General features: G+C 38.5%; 2 protein-coding genes across 3 annotated transcripts; both read right to left on the reverse strand.

The window, feature by feature from the left end:
• Positions 1–14: 14 nt before the first annotated feature.
• On the reverse strand, positions 15–3635 carry LOC139937022 (cytochrome c oxidase assembly factor 3, mitochondrial-like). Its single transcript, XM_071931963.1, has 2 exons — positions 3339–3635; positions 15–2365 (listed from the first exon to the last, which is right to left on the reverse strand). Exons 1-2 carry the CDS (start codon positions 3553–3555, stop codon positions 2286–2288), a joined length of 297 nt encoding a protein of 98 aa, XP_071788064.1. The 5' UTR covers positions 3556–3635; the 3' UTR covers positions 15–2285.
• Positions 3636–4722: 1087 nt separating this feature from the next.
• LOC139937020 (uncharacterized) lies at positions 4723–11907 on the reverse strand. 2 transcript variants are annotated; one of them, XM_071931961.1, is made up of 2 exons: positions 11793–11907; positions 4723–9112 (listed from the first exon to the last, which is right to left on the reverse strand). In XM_071931961.1, exon 2 carries the CDS (start codon positions 9090–9092, stop codon positions 8232–8234), a length of 861 nt encoding a protein of 286 aa, XP_071788062.1. In that variant the 5' UTR covers positions 9093–9112; positions 11793–11907; the 3' UTR covers positions 4723–8231. The 2 variants fall into 2 exon arrangements, with proteins under 2 accessions (XP_071788062.1, XP_071788063.1); XM_071931962.1 differs by lacking the exon at positions 11793–11907 and adding an exon at positions 9454–9573.
• Between the last annotated feature and the right edge of the window lie 1198 nt (positions 11908–13105).

Here is a 13105-nt window from a genome sequence, read left to right on the forward strand (position 1 = left end):
TACAGACCACGAAATCCAAGTGTAAGCAAAATTTAGACATTTTAATTCCAGCAAAGTTCTAATAAAACTGCACTTTTAGTCTCTGTCTATTAACTCTGCATTAATGTGAATATTTTTGAAATACTATGTTTATGTCAAAAATCCCTCATCAAAAAGGCTCACAAACTACAAGACGTTTTAAAATGCCTTCTGTGTCCCATTATAATTGAAGGCAGTGGACACTATTGGTAATTACTCAAAATAATCAGCATAAAACCTCACTTGGTAATGGGGTACGGCTCCCTCTGAAGTGACGTAGTTTTCGAGAAAGAAGTAATTTTCCACGAATTTGATTTTGAGACCTCAAGTTAAGAATTTGAGGTCTCGAAATCAAGCATCTGAAAGCACCCAACTTCGTGTGACAAGGGTGTTTTTTTCTTTCATAGTTATCTCGCAACTCCGACGACCAATCGAGCTAAAATTTTCACAGGTTTGTTATTTTATGCATATGTCTTTGACAGTTACCAATAGTGTCCACTGGCTTTAAGAAAAAGTAAACACTTGTATATAAACAAAAATTGAATTAATTTATTTGGGGGACAGTCAGAATTGAGCATTTTAATGCTTCCATTATCAGTGGACAATTGTACTTAACTGGGTAAATAGTGAACCAAAATAACTACATGTATATAATACTAAAGCCAATGCTGTATGGTCCTGGTCATACATTACTAGAAAACTTAAAATCCACTCAGCATTGAAGCATGAATAGCAGGCCTCGAAATAATCCATCACAGCGATTGCTGCAAAAGAAAATATACACTTTTGCAATGGATGCTGAATAGAAAATAATATGATTAAGGAGGGAAAGGTTTAGATGTATGGATTATGGATTCAACTACTTTCATATGAAATTGAAACCAAAAAGTCAGAAAATAGTTCATGCTTGGATGAGCACTGCTCACTGAAGAATAAATAGCCGATATCTTGGAGTGGATTTGTAATTTGTTCACACCCGTTACAAAAGTGAACCCTTTCCCCCCCAGATTCATATATTTTTTTTTCGGTAGCCATTTCAAAAGTAAGTGTATAGTTTTTTTGGAGACACCCTGTAGAAGTGCCTCTTACAAATAAAAAATTGCTGTGACGCTTCAAGAATTAAATTCAAGGCCATGGGCCAATTTCACACAGCTGCTTAAAATTTGCTTAAAGGAACACGTTGCCTTGGATCGGTCGAGTTGGTCTTTGAAAAACGTTTGTAACCGTTTTTTATAAAATGCATATGGGTAGAAAGATGTTGTAAAAGTAGAATACAATGATCCACACAAACATGCCTCAAAATTGCGTGGTTTTCCTTTAATCTCGTCGACTAACACGTCGGCCATTTATGGGGGTCAAAATTTTGACTCCCATAAATGGCCGACGGTGATAGTTCGCACAGTAGAAGGAAAACCACGCAATTTCGAGGCAAACTTGTGTGGATCATTGTATGCTACTTTTAAAACATCTTTCCAACCATATGCATTATATAAAAAACGGTTACAAACGCTTTTGTTTTGACCAACTCGTCCAATCCAAGGCAACGTGTTCCTTTAAGCACGAAAAAAACTCGCTTATTTTACACAAATTCTTGCCCAAATTTCATGCCATATACATTGCTACTTGTGACTGGTATTTAGCCGTTGTTTACTTAGCATAACAATGAGTGGAGTCTTGGCCGGTAATCTGATTTTACTAAGCAAGGATTTTTTTGCTTAAGCAAAATTTGGTGCCTTAAAAGCAGCTCTATGAAATTGGGCCCTGGAAGTGTACCGGTATCATTAGGTGGGAGTGAACCATTTGACACACTGTGACAATATCAACGATTCTTCATAATTTTTGAGAGAAGTGGATTAAAACTCCAAACCCTGTGCACACCAAACAGCAACCGTTCCCAACGAACTGTTGGTGACAATCTACTTCATCTATACAACCCTTAACTGCAGAGGCCAACATTTTAGCAGTTAAATCACCACTCGCCAGCACATTAATTTTAGCTTGAGGCCCTAAAATATAAACTTAAGAAATCATTAATTAGAGTCCATGTACTCATCAGGTGGATGGATTTATACAAAGTCACACAATTTTTCTTTCCGGTACATTTTTCAAGACGTGGAAAGTTATCCCATCACAAGAGGGCAGCGTTGGGCTTGATGTGCGTCACAATGCAGAAGTTCTTAATAGTAAATCCATGGCATAAGGTCAGCAGTTGCGTTGGCATTTCGCTTTTTTCAATGATGACCCTGGACCTGGCTCGTTGTTATCTATCACAACTCTTTCGGCTTGTTGGGGTCGTCAAAGTCTTCAAGAAAAGCTTCTTGGGAGACGGCATAGATAGAGTAACCATCTGAGGGTAGTTAGTTAAGGAGCTTTCGATTTTTCTGTTACTTGGGGTTCAAAAGTTGTGCTTCATTTATGCATGTTATGCTTTATTTTTCATCTGATTCATTATAATTTTTTCAATCTTCCAAGTCCTAGTTCTGCATGTTCTATTTAGTATTTGTTTTGTAATGAGGAAAATGATGTAGACTTACTTTTTTTCCACCTCTGACCTGAGTCAGTTGTAAACTTAGTTGCATGATGTAACCCTCCTCTCCGCCGTCAGGAGGAGGGTTACGTTATCGCAACTATTGTAAACTCTGCCAATGGAGAACGATTCCAGTTTGGAATTGTTCAAGCAGCAGTCTACCCGCTAAATTATATATTATATCTGGATATTTGTACAAAATTGAACTTTGAAGTACTTATCTGGTACGACAAAAATTAAAATTTGAGAGACCCACAATAATATGACTAATATGAGACTTGACTGTACTGACAACTTAAGTGCAAAAGTTTTTAGAATGGCGACTGTTGATAATGATATTATTATTATTATTTTTGTTTAAGAATGAAAGATTATTATTAGTTAATGTTTCTTGTTAAACCCCAAATTATTTCAAATTTACCCAGTCAGTTTCCCTTCACAGTGCTGGAAGTTTCATCTTTGACTTGATCGATTATTGAGCAGGCAGGTTGAGAGGGGGGCAAGGCCATTTCATTTTCCAAATAAACAGGCACATCCTCGATCGACTTCCAGTGAAAAATCGGATAACTTTCTGTATGGCGCCACCACTTTTTCACTAATTTTTACAAACAGGAATATCTCATTGGGGTAAATTAGATAGAATATTTCATATCGAATGAAAAAGTGGTGGCGCCATACGGAAACTTTTCCCTTCATAAAATTCCACTTCCAGGCTACTACTTACTAGCCCAGGTGCCTTCATAATTAATTACATAACATTTTTAACAAAAATTAACATCTCAAAAAAAGATACACACGCCGAGCGTACCAGCTCCGAGACACAGGGCAACGAATATATTCCTCCTCAGATAACTAGCCCTTGAAACCTTCTGGAAGCTTTCCATATGAGCCTTTGACATCTTCTCCATGTATGCCCGATCTTTGGCGCTTAGAGTGTCTTGTTTCAGGTCAACTCGCTTCATAACTTCGGGTGGTTTTTCAGAAACCGGTCCTCCACTGTTGGTCGCCATTTTGATGAGTTATGAAAGTGTGTAAAGTGCGCCACCTATTGGTGACAAAAGCGAAATAAGTCTCTTGATGTCTTATACACGTCACTTCGGAAAATCAAAAGTTCTGTCCCCAGAGTTTCTGTCCCCCAGCGAAGAACTGTGTGCAAACTTCTTTTGATAGCGCCCTCTTTTGAATCATCGTTATTCCCATGGGGACAGATTTCCCTATGACGCCGGCTGTCAAAAGTGTCATCAAAGTGTCTCAATTTGTGAGGTGTGGGAAAAATAGTGGCGTATTCGTAAAAGTTGTACTTTTTGGGGATCATCGTCATTTTGGCGACCCTGCACTACTGGTTCCGATTTTGTTTAGCTCGATCGTTATTATAAAAATGAAGCCTATTTGTAATGTGTTCCTACCGGAGGCCGGCATAAAGAGCCTATGGAAGTTGATCTTTTAATTATAGTGGACGGTTAATAAAATGAGAGAAAGTGGTCGAGAGAAATCGTATTGAACGACAAGTAACCACAGCAGTTGGTACTATAGAGCCTAGCCTGTTTTATACGCGGAGGTGAGAGGATTTCCTGTACATGTGCGGTTGAAAAAAAAAGTACATTAGGCCTATAAACCGCCGTAAGTGCAGACTTCTAAACGGGAACTTGGATCAACTTTCATTCTAACTTATAAGGTTACGGTAGGAGTTGGTTCATCATTCATATACTGAAAATTGTAATTTGATGAACCAACGATTAATATTGCTCATACCGCTTATTGCTATGTCAAGTCTGTTTGTATCCGAGTTAGCTTAAAGCCAGTGTGCCCCCCCCCCCTCCGTTTATGAGATCGAGAACAAAATAATATGATGGTTCTATTGAATTAGACACTGGGCCAAATTTATAAAGCCTGTTAACATAAAACTTGCTTAGCACAGAAAAATTGCTAAACAGAAACTGGTTGCCATGCTTAGGAAAGAAATTTGCTGAGCAGTATTTTCTGTTTAACAGCTTTATGAAATTGGACCATTATCGTAAGCTTTAAGAAATGAACACGATTTTGTTGTTTTATTGTACACACAAACAAAATAATAAGAAACAAATAAACAAAAACCAGTCAGATATTTAGTACACATTTTATCATTTATATCAATTTAAAAATACTATTTATTTCGTCAAGCCAGTCACGTCACCAAATTAATGATTGGCAGTCACACGTCTCTCTAAAGCAGTATTGTATAAGCTAATACAAACGATTTTTAGTTGTTGCTCTCAAAAAGCCCACGTTCCTTTTTGATTAACTAATTAGTTTTAAAAGCTACCATTGTTTTATCTTCCAGACTAAACCAATCACAGTGACATTTTACACAATCTTAAAGACAATGCACACTATTGGCATATTGTCAAAGACTAGCCTTCACAGTTGGTGTATCTCAACATATGCATACAAAAACAAACCTGAGAAAATTTGAGCTCAATCGGTCATCGAACTTGCGAGATAATAATGAAAGAAAAAACACCCTTGTCACACGAAGTTGTGTGCGTTTAGATGGTTGATTTCGAGACCTTAAATTAATTCTAAATCTGAGGTCTCGAAATCAAATTCGTGGAAAATTACTTCTTTCTCGAAAACTATGGCACTTCAGAGGGAGCCGTTTCTCACTATGTTTTATACCATCAACCTCTCCCCATTACAGGTCACCAAGAAAGGTTTTATGCTAATAATTATTTTGAGTTATTACCAATAGTGTACACTACCTTTAACGAGAGGAAAAATAAAAAGTCACTATAGTTTTCATCCATTATCATAAATTTGGACAATGAGTGGATCACAAAAATAAATTTGATCTTAGAGCCCTTCTTTAAAGTTGCATGGCCAGAATTTCGCCAATTTAACAAAAGCAAGTGTATTTTATATTATGCACAGTTGGTGGCCTGGGCCCAATTTCATAGAGCTGCTTAAGCAAAAACTTTGCTTAAGCACGAAAATAGCTCGCTTATTTTACACATGTTACTGGCAAAAATCTCATGCCATGTACATTGCTTGTGACTTACATTTAGCTGTTGTTTACTTAGCATAACAATTGAGTGGAGTCTTAGCCGGTAATCTGATTTTACAAAGCAAAGATTTGTTCGCTTAAGCAATTAAGCAGCTCTATGAAATTGGGCCCTGATGTTTCGACCCTAGCAGAGTCTTTCTGGAAGGCTCCTTTAAACCTTCAGGAAAGACTCTGTCAGGGTTGAAGCATCATGCCACCAATTATTTTTGGAAGTTATACCATTGGTCATTTTAGTTGGTAAGCAGTTTGCATAGTAGTTCTAACTCATTCAAATTCTGAGACGGTGCAGCTGTTTCAACGAAATAAAAAACCCAACGAAAACTTTCTCTTTTGCCGGTCATATCCCCAACTTGACGGGTCCAATTACAGTGATTGATTGTACCAGGAACACTTATTGTTACATTTTATTAAAAACAAAAACGAGCGTCCCTCCTTTTCCTTCCTTCCTGGAGTCATGGCTGACGTGACGCAATTACATTTTTGGGGGGAAACCAAACATTCTTGAAATTGTTTCCGTTCTGAAAATGCTATTTGAAACCATGCGTCCTTCATAAGGGTTTTCCACACAACATGGGTCCAATTTCATGGCTCTGCTTAACGTGGGGTTGTGCGCTTACGTCACATCCAGTTATGAGCTTTGCATGTTGAGCTCGGTGAACTCCAAATTTCGCAGTTAGCAGGGCCAATATACCTTTATCATGCTGCCTCCATCTTGGTCATGTTCCTTGTATATCGGATAACAATCATCAATGCTAGCAATCGTTTTGCAAAAAGGAACCAGACTATTTTGTTCTTCCATGCAGCCTCGGTTTGGGTTACATTGATATCAAAGGGGAAAATTCAAGATGGCTGCACCATGATAAAGGTCTATAGTGAAATTGGATCTAGAAGGCTTGTAGACATTTCAATTCTATTATTACAACTATTTCCTATAATCAGTGGATTTTATCCACTCAAAGAACAATTCAATCTGACTAGAAAAAGAAAACAAGTTTCCATGCGTGAAACTATGTCAGATTGTTTTATTGCAATAACGGATTCTAGTCTTCTTGCGTGGACATCCACTCCAGAATATTTCAAAACCACTAGGACTGCCACCTTTTGAAATGAGATTTTCACAGATTAGTTTTATTGATATAAAATATTATCTACATTTATATAGGATTAAAAAAACAGCCGAACGGCTCGAAACACGAAATACTATATCATACTTTGTCTTAAGGATCAGTTTGTCGTGCCCGTATAAACCAGTCTTAAAGGCAGTGGACACTATTGGTAATTACTCAAAATAATTATTAGCATAACAGTAATGGGGAGATGTTGATGGTATAATACATTGTGAGAAACGGCTCCCTCTGAAGTGCCATAGTTTTCGAGAAAGAAGTAATTTTCCACGAATATTATGATTTCGAGACCTCAAGTTTAGAACTTGAGGTCTCGAAATCAACTATCTAAACGCACACAACTTCGCGTGACAAGGGTATTTTTTCTTTCATTATTATCTCGCATGTTTGATGACCGATTGAGCTCAAATTTTCACAGGTTTGTTATTTTATGCATATGTTGAGATACACCAACTGTGAAGGCTAGTCTTTGACAATTACGAATAGTGTCCACTGTCTTTAAAATGTGATTTCACGACAATAAAAAAAACCATCTATTTGGTACTAAAATTAACAACTTATCTTAAGATGAATCTGAAGGTTTAAAAATTTCAAGTGTTGGACTTTAAATGAAAATTAAAGCAACGTTTGGTCAATGCGTTCTTAAATTGATGCGAATCATTATGTTTATAACTAAAAATGTCTGGTAAAGCCATGCCGCGGTTACTCTATGCTGAACTGTCCACCCTTTTCTTTTTAGACATAAAAGCAACAACATTGTAATGTACACTAACATTTACACTAACGTTTATTTAGAAATTAAATGGACACTCGAACATCGATAAGATTATTACAGTAATATACACAACCATTATTTGATTGGATAAATTATACTACGATCTCATCAGATGATCATCAAATTCATTTTCCTGAACCGACAAAGAAATTTTTATTCCATATGAAATGTTAAGAATTCTAATATATACGTATAACGACTTTCTTACAAAAGTTACATTATTTACAAATCATTTTTCCCCAATGTTGCTGACCGTCTCGATGTAGACCGATGGTGTCCGCACAATGTGTACAATGGGCAAGTGTGCAAACTCATTTGCTTACTACTTTACTCGTCATCAAAGTTTGTCTTTCTTTTCTGATTGAATGACGATCATCGTTTTGTAATTATTTTCTGTGTCAAGGACCAAACATTTTAGTAATTTTATTGAGTATCAAATAATCGTTTGTATAATCCCTGGTAACGTGTGTCCTTGAACAAAAAGTTCCAATAACACACGTTCTTCCGCAGTCGAACCCACACTATGATGACTCGTCCACCAGAGTTTGAGTCCGGTGCACTTTAGGCCACTAGGTTGCGGCACTCTCGAGCCTCAAAATGTTTCACAGACCACAACTTTGAATCAACGATTATATCTTTGCAATTTAGTTACCTGTGGTAGGGTGTTTTACGAGTTGACTGACCACGAAAATATTCGAAAAGTTGTTTCTCCACAGAATTGAAAATGGAAAATATTCAAGTTTTTTTTCAAGGTTTCAGTCTGAGTTCGTACAAGCTCTGGTAGTAAGGTTCACTGTGTTCACAGCACTCAATCACATCATTGGGCAGTTCGGTATTTGAGACAGTTTCACAGTTGGTCTCGCACTTGGAGATGAAGTGGGTGCTCCTCAGGGCACGGTCATAGGTCCCCATGTACGAGTTGAGCATGCTCAGCGACGGTGCGCAGTGCCACCTGGAACTGATGCTGTCATTCGATTTCCATGACAGCATGGCCTCGGAGAACGGTAATCCCAAAGTCTCGCAGTACTTCTTCAGGATGGCCTCGGGTGATCGGCACAGATCATCGGCATCAATAATGATCGGTTTCTCTCTGTAAGTCCGGCAGATGTGGTTGTACAGATCGTACGATTCCTTGAAGGCATACCCTTTCGGAAGGCCGTTTTTGACTGATACTTCATCGGTGTATCCCGGGTAGCCGTTGACCACTTTATGGAAGGACATGATGGCTTTGGTAGGCTTGCGGATGATGAAGGTGTGCCTGAACCCGTCTGGAATGGCATCGTAGCGGCCGTCCACGGCGAACGCCATGTCCTTGCAGAAGATCGTCTCGCACCCGCTGTAGTCCGCCTCCAGCTGTTTCCGAACCCAGTCGTACGTGTACTGGTTTTCCTGTGGGATGGCCGGTCCGGACGGGGCACGCCTCTCCGGGCCGAAGTAATACGCCGCGGAGTACGGCTCGTGGAAGATCTCCACTGGACATGACATGTTATCAATGCTTCTCAGGAATGCCGTTGATAGTGAGCGAGGGACGGCCCACAATATCACGCGGACGGGCTGTCGCGAAGACGGCACCGGGCTGCGTTGGGTCGAGATATGGTTGGTGTCCATCTTGAGTTCTTCAAGCAAATCTGCAAGGAAAAATTGTAAATAATAAAAAATAAAAAATGTAGTTACCATCAACACTTTTTAAGGAAGATCTTTATTAAAAAGGGTCTCAGGTAACTGCTGTAACAGGTCCTTCTAGCTGGCCGTTAAAATTTCCACATGTAGACGGGAAGCAATTTTATTTTTTGTACACCAAAATTGCCACTGTCGTCTTTGTGCTTACCAATGTGGATTTTTGTTTTTCTGAATCCCTTCAAAAAAGGGAACCCTTAAAAACAAAATCTGGATTTTTTTTTAGGAAGGCAATTCTAATGACAGAAGAAGAAACAAAATTTGCGCAGGGGAAACGTAAATAGGGACTCACCAAAACAAAATTGTAATATATCTGCCCACCTTATTCGTGTGGATGCTGAGTTACTCTCGGTCTGGCTGCGAGGAAATGATTTCTACCGTAGTCCCACAAATTTGCACCTGAGGAAAATGATCAGTCCCTGTTCCCGGCCAGCTAATTTATACACCGCTGGCTCGCAAATCCGGGCAGGGTTTTTTATTCGTTGGTGGTGCTGGAGTTCGTTGGCCTTGCTTGATGTTCAAGAAAAACATAGAAACGCATACAAAACCAACCTACTTTGTGCTTTGTGCAAAACCATTGCCCGGGGTGAAGTTTTTTTTTCTTTTTCTTCATGTGATTTGTTCCCTTCGTTCTTCAGACTGTTGGTTTGATTCACGACCGGTTATACTGTTTTATATATATGTTTAATGTAGTACAGTATGCACGTCCGTGAAGTGTTAATTCTGCTCATCAATTACGTGACTTAAGCCATGTCAGAATTCGCGTTTGTGGCTACGGCTGTTGCTAAGGGTGTTGCGGGACGTCCTATTACCTCAACGCATGATGACGCGGAACCCTAGCTGAAGCCCAAGCCGTAGCCGTCAATTACGGACACCGTCTTGTCTTTTTTGTGTCTGTTCTGTCCAAAGACATTCTTGACATTTTGAATCGATAAAAGGGCAAGTGACCTGAACCCCACGCATTATTGTACCAAAGACGTCACCTCTTTGGGGTTTGAACTTTGTGCACGTATTGCCTTTTATCCGGATATTCTTGAGATTTTTGCTCTTCCTTTTCTCTGACATTAGTGATCAATTTCCCCGGTGGTCGGGGTTCTGGGCCATGGGCTGGTTGTAGCAGCATTCGTGTGGGTTACTGTCTGCGTTCGGTCGGCTGTTTGCCGTCAGAGAACCGCCAGAAGAAAAAAAGAGGAAAATGTACGATCTTATTGACGCGTAGTATAATAATAGGGAGCTTTCAAAAGGACAACCACTGTACAAATTATTATTATAAAGAAACTGCGAAAATAAATAACTGCAACAAAGGAAGATATAACTAAATACAAACCATGAGGCACAGAAGAATCTGTAGCATTTATTTATTTCTTTATTTGTTTATTTGTTTATTTGTTTATTTATTTATTTATTTATTTATTTATTTATTTATTTATTTATTTATTTATTTATTTATTTATTTATTTATTTATTTATTTTTTTATTTATTTATTTATTTATTTATTTATTTATTTATTTATTTATTTATTTATTTATTTATTTATTTATTTATTTATTATCTAAATAAGTGCGAACAAAAGGGTCGTAACACAATTTTTGGATATGGCACTAATAACGTCATGCGGATAGAGGATAGAAAATAGGGGAAAAAACAAGAAAAAAAAACACAAATCGGTTAGGAATTTTTTCTTTCTGTTTTAACAGTTCGTCTTTGCTACAAAAACATTAATACAATAAATAAACAATTAATATGGATTTTAGAGTAACAATTTATAGCTCCTGTTTCCTTTCGGCTCTTGATACGTAGACAATGAATGTGAAGCCGTCTATAGGAAGAGTGATCAAGAAAACAAATTTGTCCAGTGGGATTTCCTGAGTCTGGTGTGGGGGGCAGTTTGCTGTCTTGCCGACATCAGGTCTTGAAATACACCAGCCATGGCCTTGTTTGCCCCGGTCTTGTCTTGGTGTCCCATCAAGGGTTCCCATGGGACTTAACGGTTTTCCAATGGAAGCACAAGTTGCAAAGATTTACCGATTTTTTTTTATACTAGCCCGGATGCCCTTGACGGCGGGCATGCATGCTTGATATAGTGTTGCTAGCCAACTGACCGACATTTAAATTCCAACTGAGAAATACACTCCAGTTTAGTTTCTGGGAACATTTTGTTAAGCAAAGTTTTACAAACAAAATCTAGAAATCTAGGAATTAGGCAAGCTAGTGTAGACTGCTGACGCAACGGATGTAAACAAACATGCTGAATAAAGTTTACCTGCACTGACAACTAAAAGTTTGTCCTGCGTTATTACACGTACGCGGCGTGTAAGAAACTCAAAAGTCATTATGACCAAGCCTATATTTTCACGAACACTGTCAGACTCGGTGGTGGAATTTAATGGAATGCAGTGCCAATGCTACATGTACAAATTAATACGATGGCCCCCTGGGTACACAAAACCACACATTGTGAGCCAAATCAACAGACCGAACAACAACAACAACAATACAATAGTTTCTACGTACGGGAAGTCCGTGCACCTAATTTGCATGAGTCGTCGGAGCTGTCAAAAACTTTCGAACATAATCTTTCCTGACCCAATAACTGTTAGTGTTAATGATAAGTATTAATTGCTACTTACGATTGTGCTCAATTTGATTTTTACTGGAGGCAAATGAACATCATCATCTTCACAATCCAAGAAGGACAGCTTTATTCCGACACGGAAAGACTCACTCTCGGTTTTGAGACACTACAGTCAGTGTACTGTGTGTATGTCGGTCCGCAGGGCTAGGGCACGCAAGCCACTGCATAACACATGCGCGTATGTGTTTTGATGGGCAGCAGGCGCGTGAGCCCCCCACGTGCTTTACACATGCACTAGTGTGGAGACGTAACAACTTAATTAAATATCTGAACTAAAAGAACGTTGTGAAACATTTGGGAACAGTCTGGGTACCAGGTCACATGCGTTTTGAGTGTTTTGAGTGACGGGATTATTATGACACGGTTATATCATCATTATCATGTCATTCATGGAAAGTCCGTGGGAGAGTATTGGAAGATCGATTAAGAGTTTTCAAAATGATAAGGACACTGCGAAGGACGTCTTTAGAGATAGACTTTTCATCATGGTCATGAGAGCTTATAATGGATAACCAGACAAAAAATTTCCCTCATTGATACAACACTTCTCTGGCGCCGTTTTGTCGCAAGTTACATGGGTGCGTTTTCGCAAGTTGAACTTGCCATTGGTTGACCATTGACCGAAACAGTTATTGGTTACAGACGCAAAAACGTACACCCATCAGCTGATTTCTCGAATGCCAGGATCATGATCTCGAGTTTGGGATGGGTCCATTCAATGCGTCCCAAACGTCTATGATTTATAAAGGAACTCAATTTGTTCTAAGTCATATTATATATAATTAATCCTAAGTTAGAGTTTGGTTAAACCGACGGCACATACATATTTTTCCCCTCTGTTATCATGTACGTACACGATAACTTATCATGTACATACATGGTAAAAACCAACTTATCGTGTACGTACACGATAAATCCAAATTTGTCGTGTACGTACATAATACGGAAAAAACTTATCGTGTACGTACAAAATAAATCCAAATTTAACGTGTATGTACACGGTAAGTTATCTTGTAAATACATAAGTTTGTATGTATCATGTACGTACATAATAGATTATCGTGAACGTACACTTTGTTTTTGTGTGTATGTACACGATAAGTTTTTAGACTTATTCGTGTACGTACATGATAAGTTTGGAGTTATCGTGTACGTACATAATAAGTTATTGTGTACGTACACAATAAGGGAGAAGAAAACAATTATTCATGTGGCGGCAATACGCTTCCGTACGGCCTAATGATACATAACAATTCAAAATGGTAGGAAAGCGGCCAGTACACTTATTTCGTCTGTAGTGACTCAGTT

This window comes from Asterias amurensis, chromosome 5 (genome assembly GCF_032118995.1).
Source record: "Asterias amurensis chromosome 5, ASM3211899v1".
In the NCBI taxonomy this organism is placed as follows: Eukaryota; Metazoa; Echinodermata; class Asteroidea; order Forcipulatida; family Asteriidae; genus Asterias; species Asterias amurensis.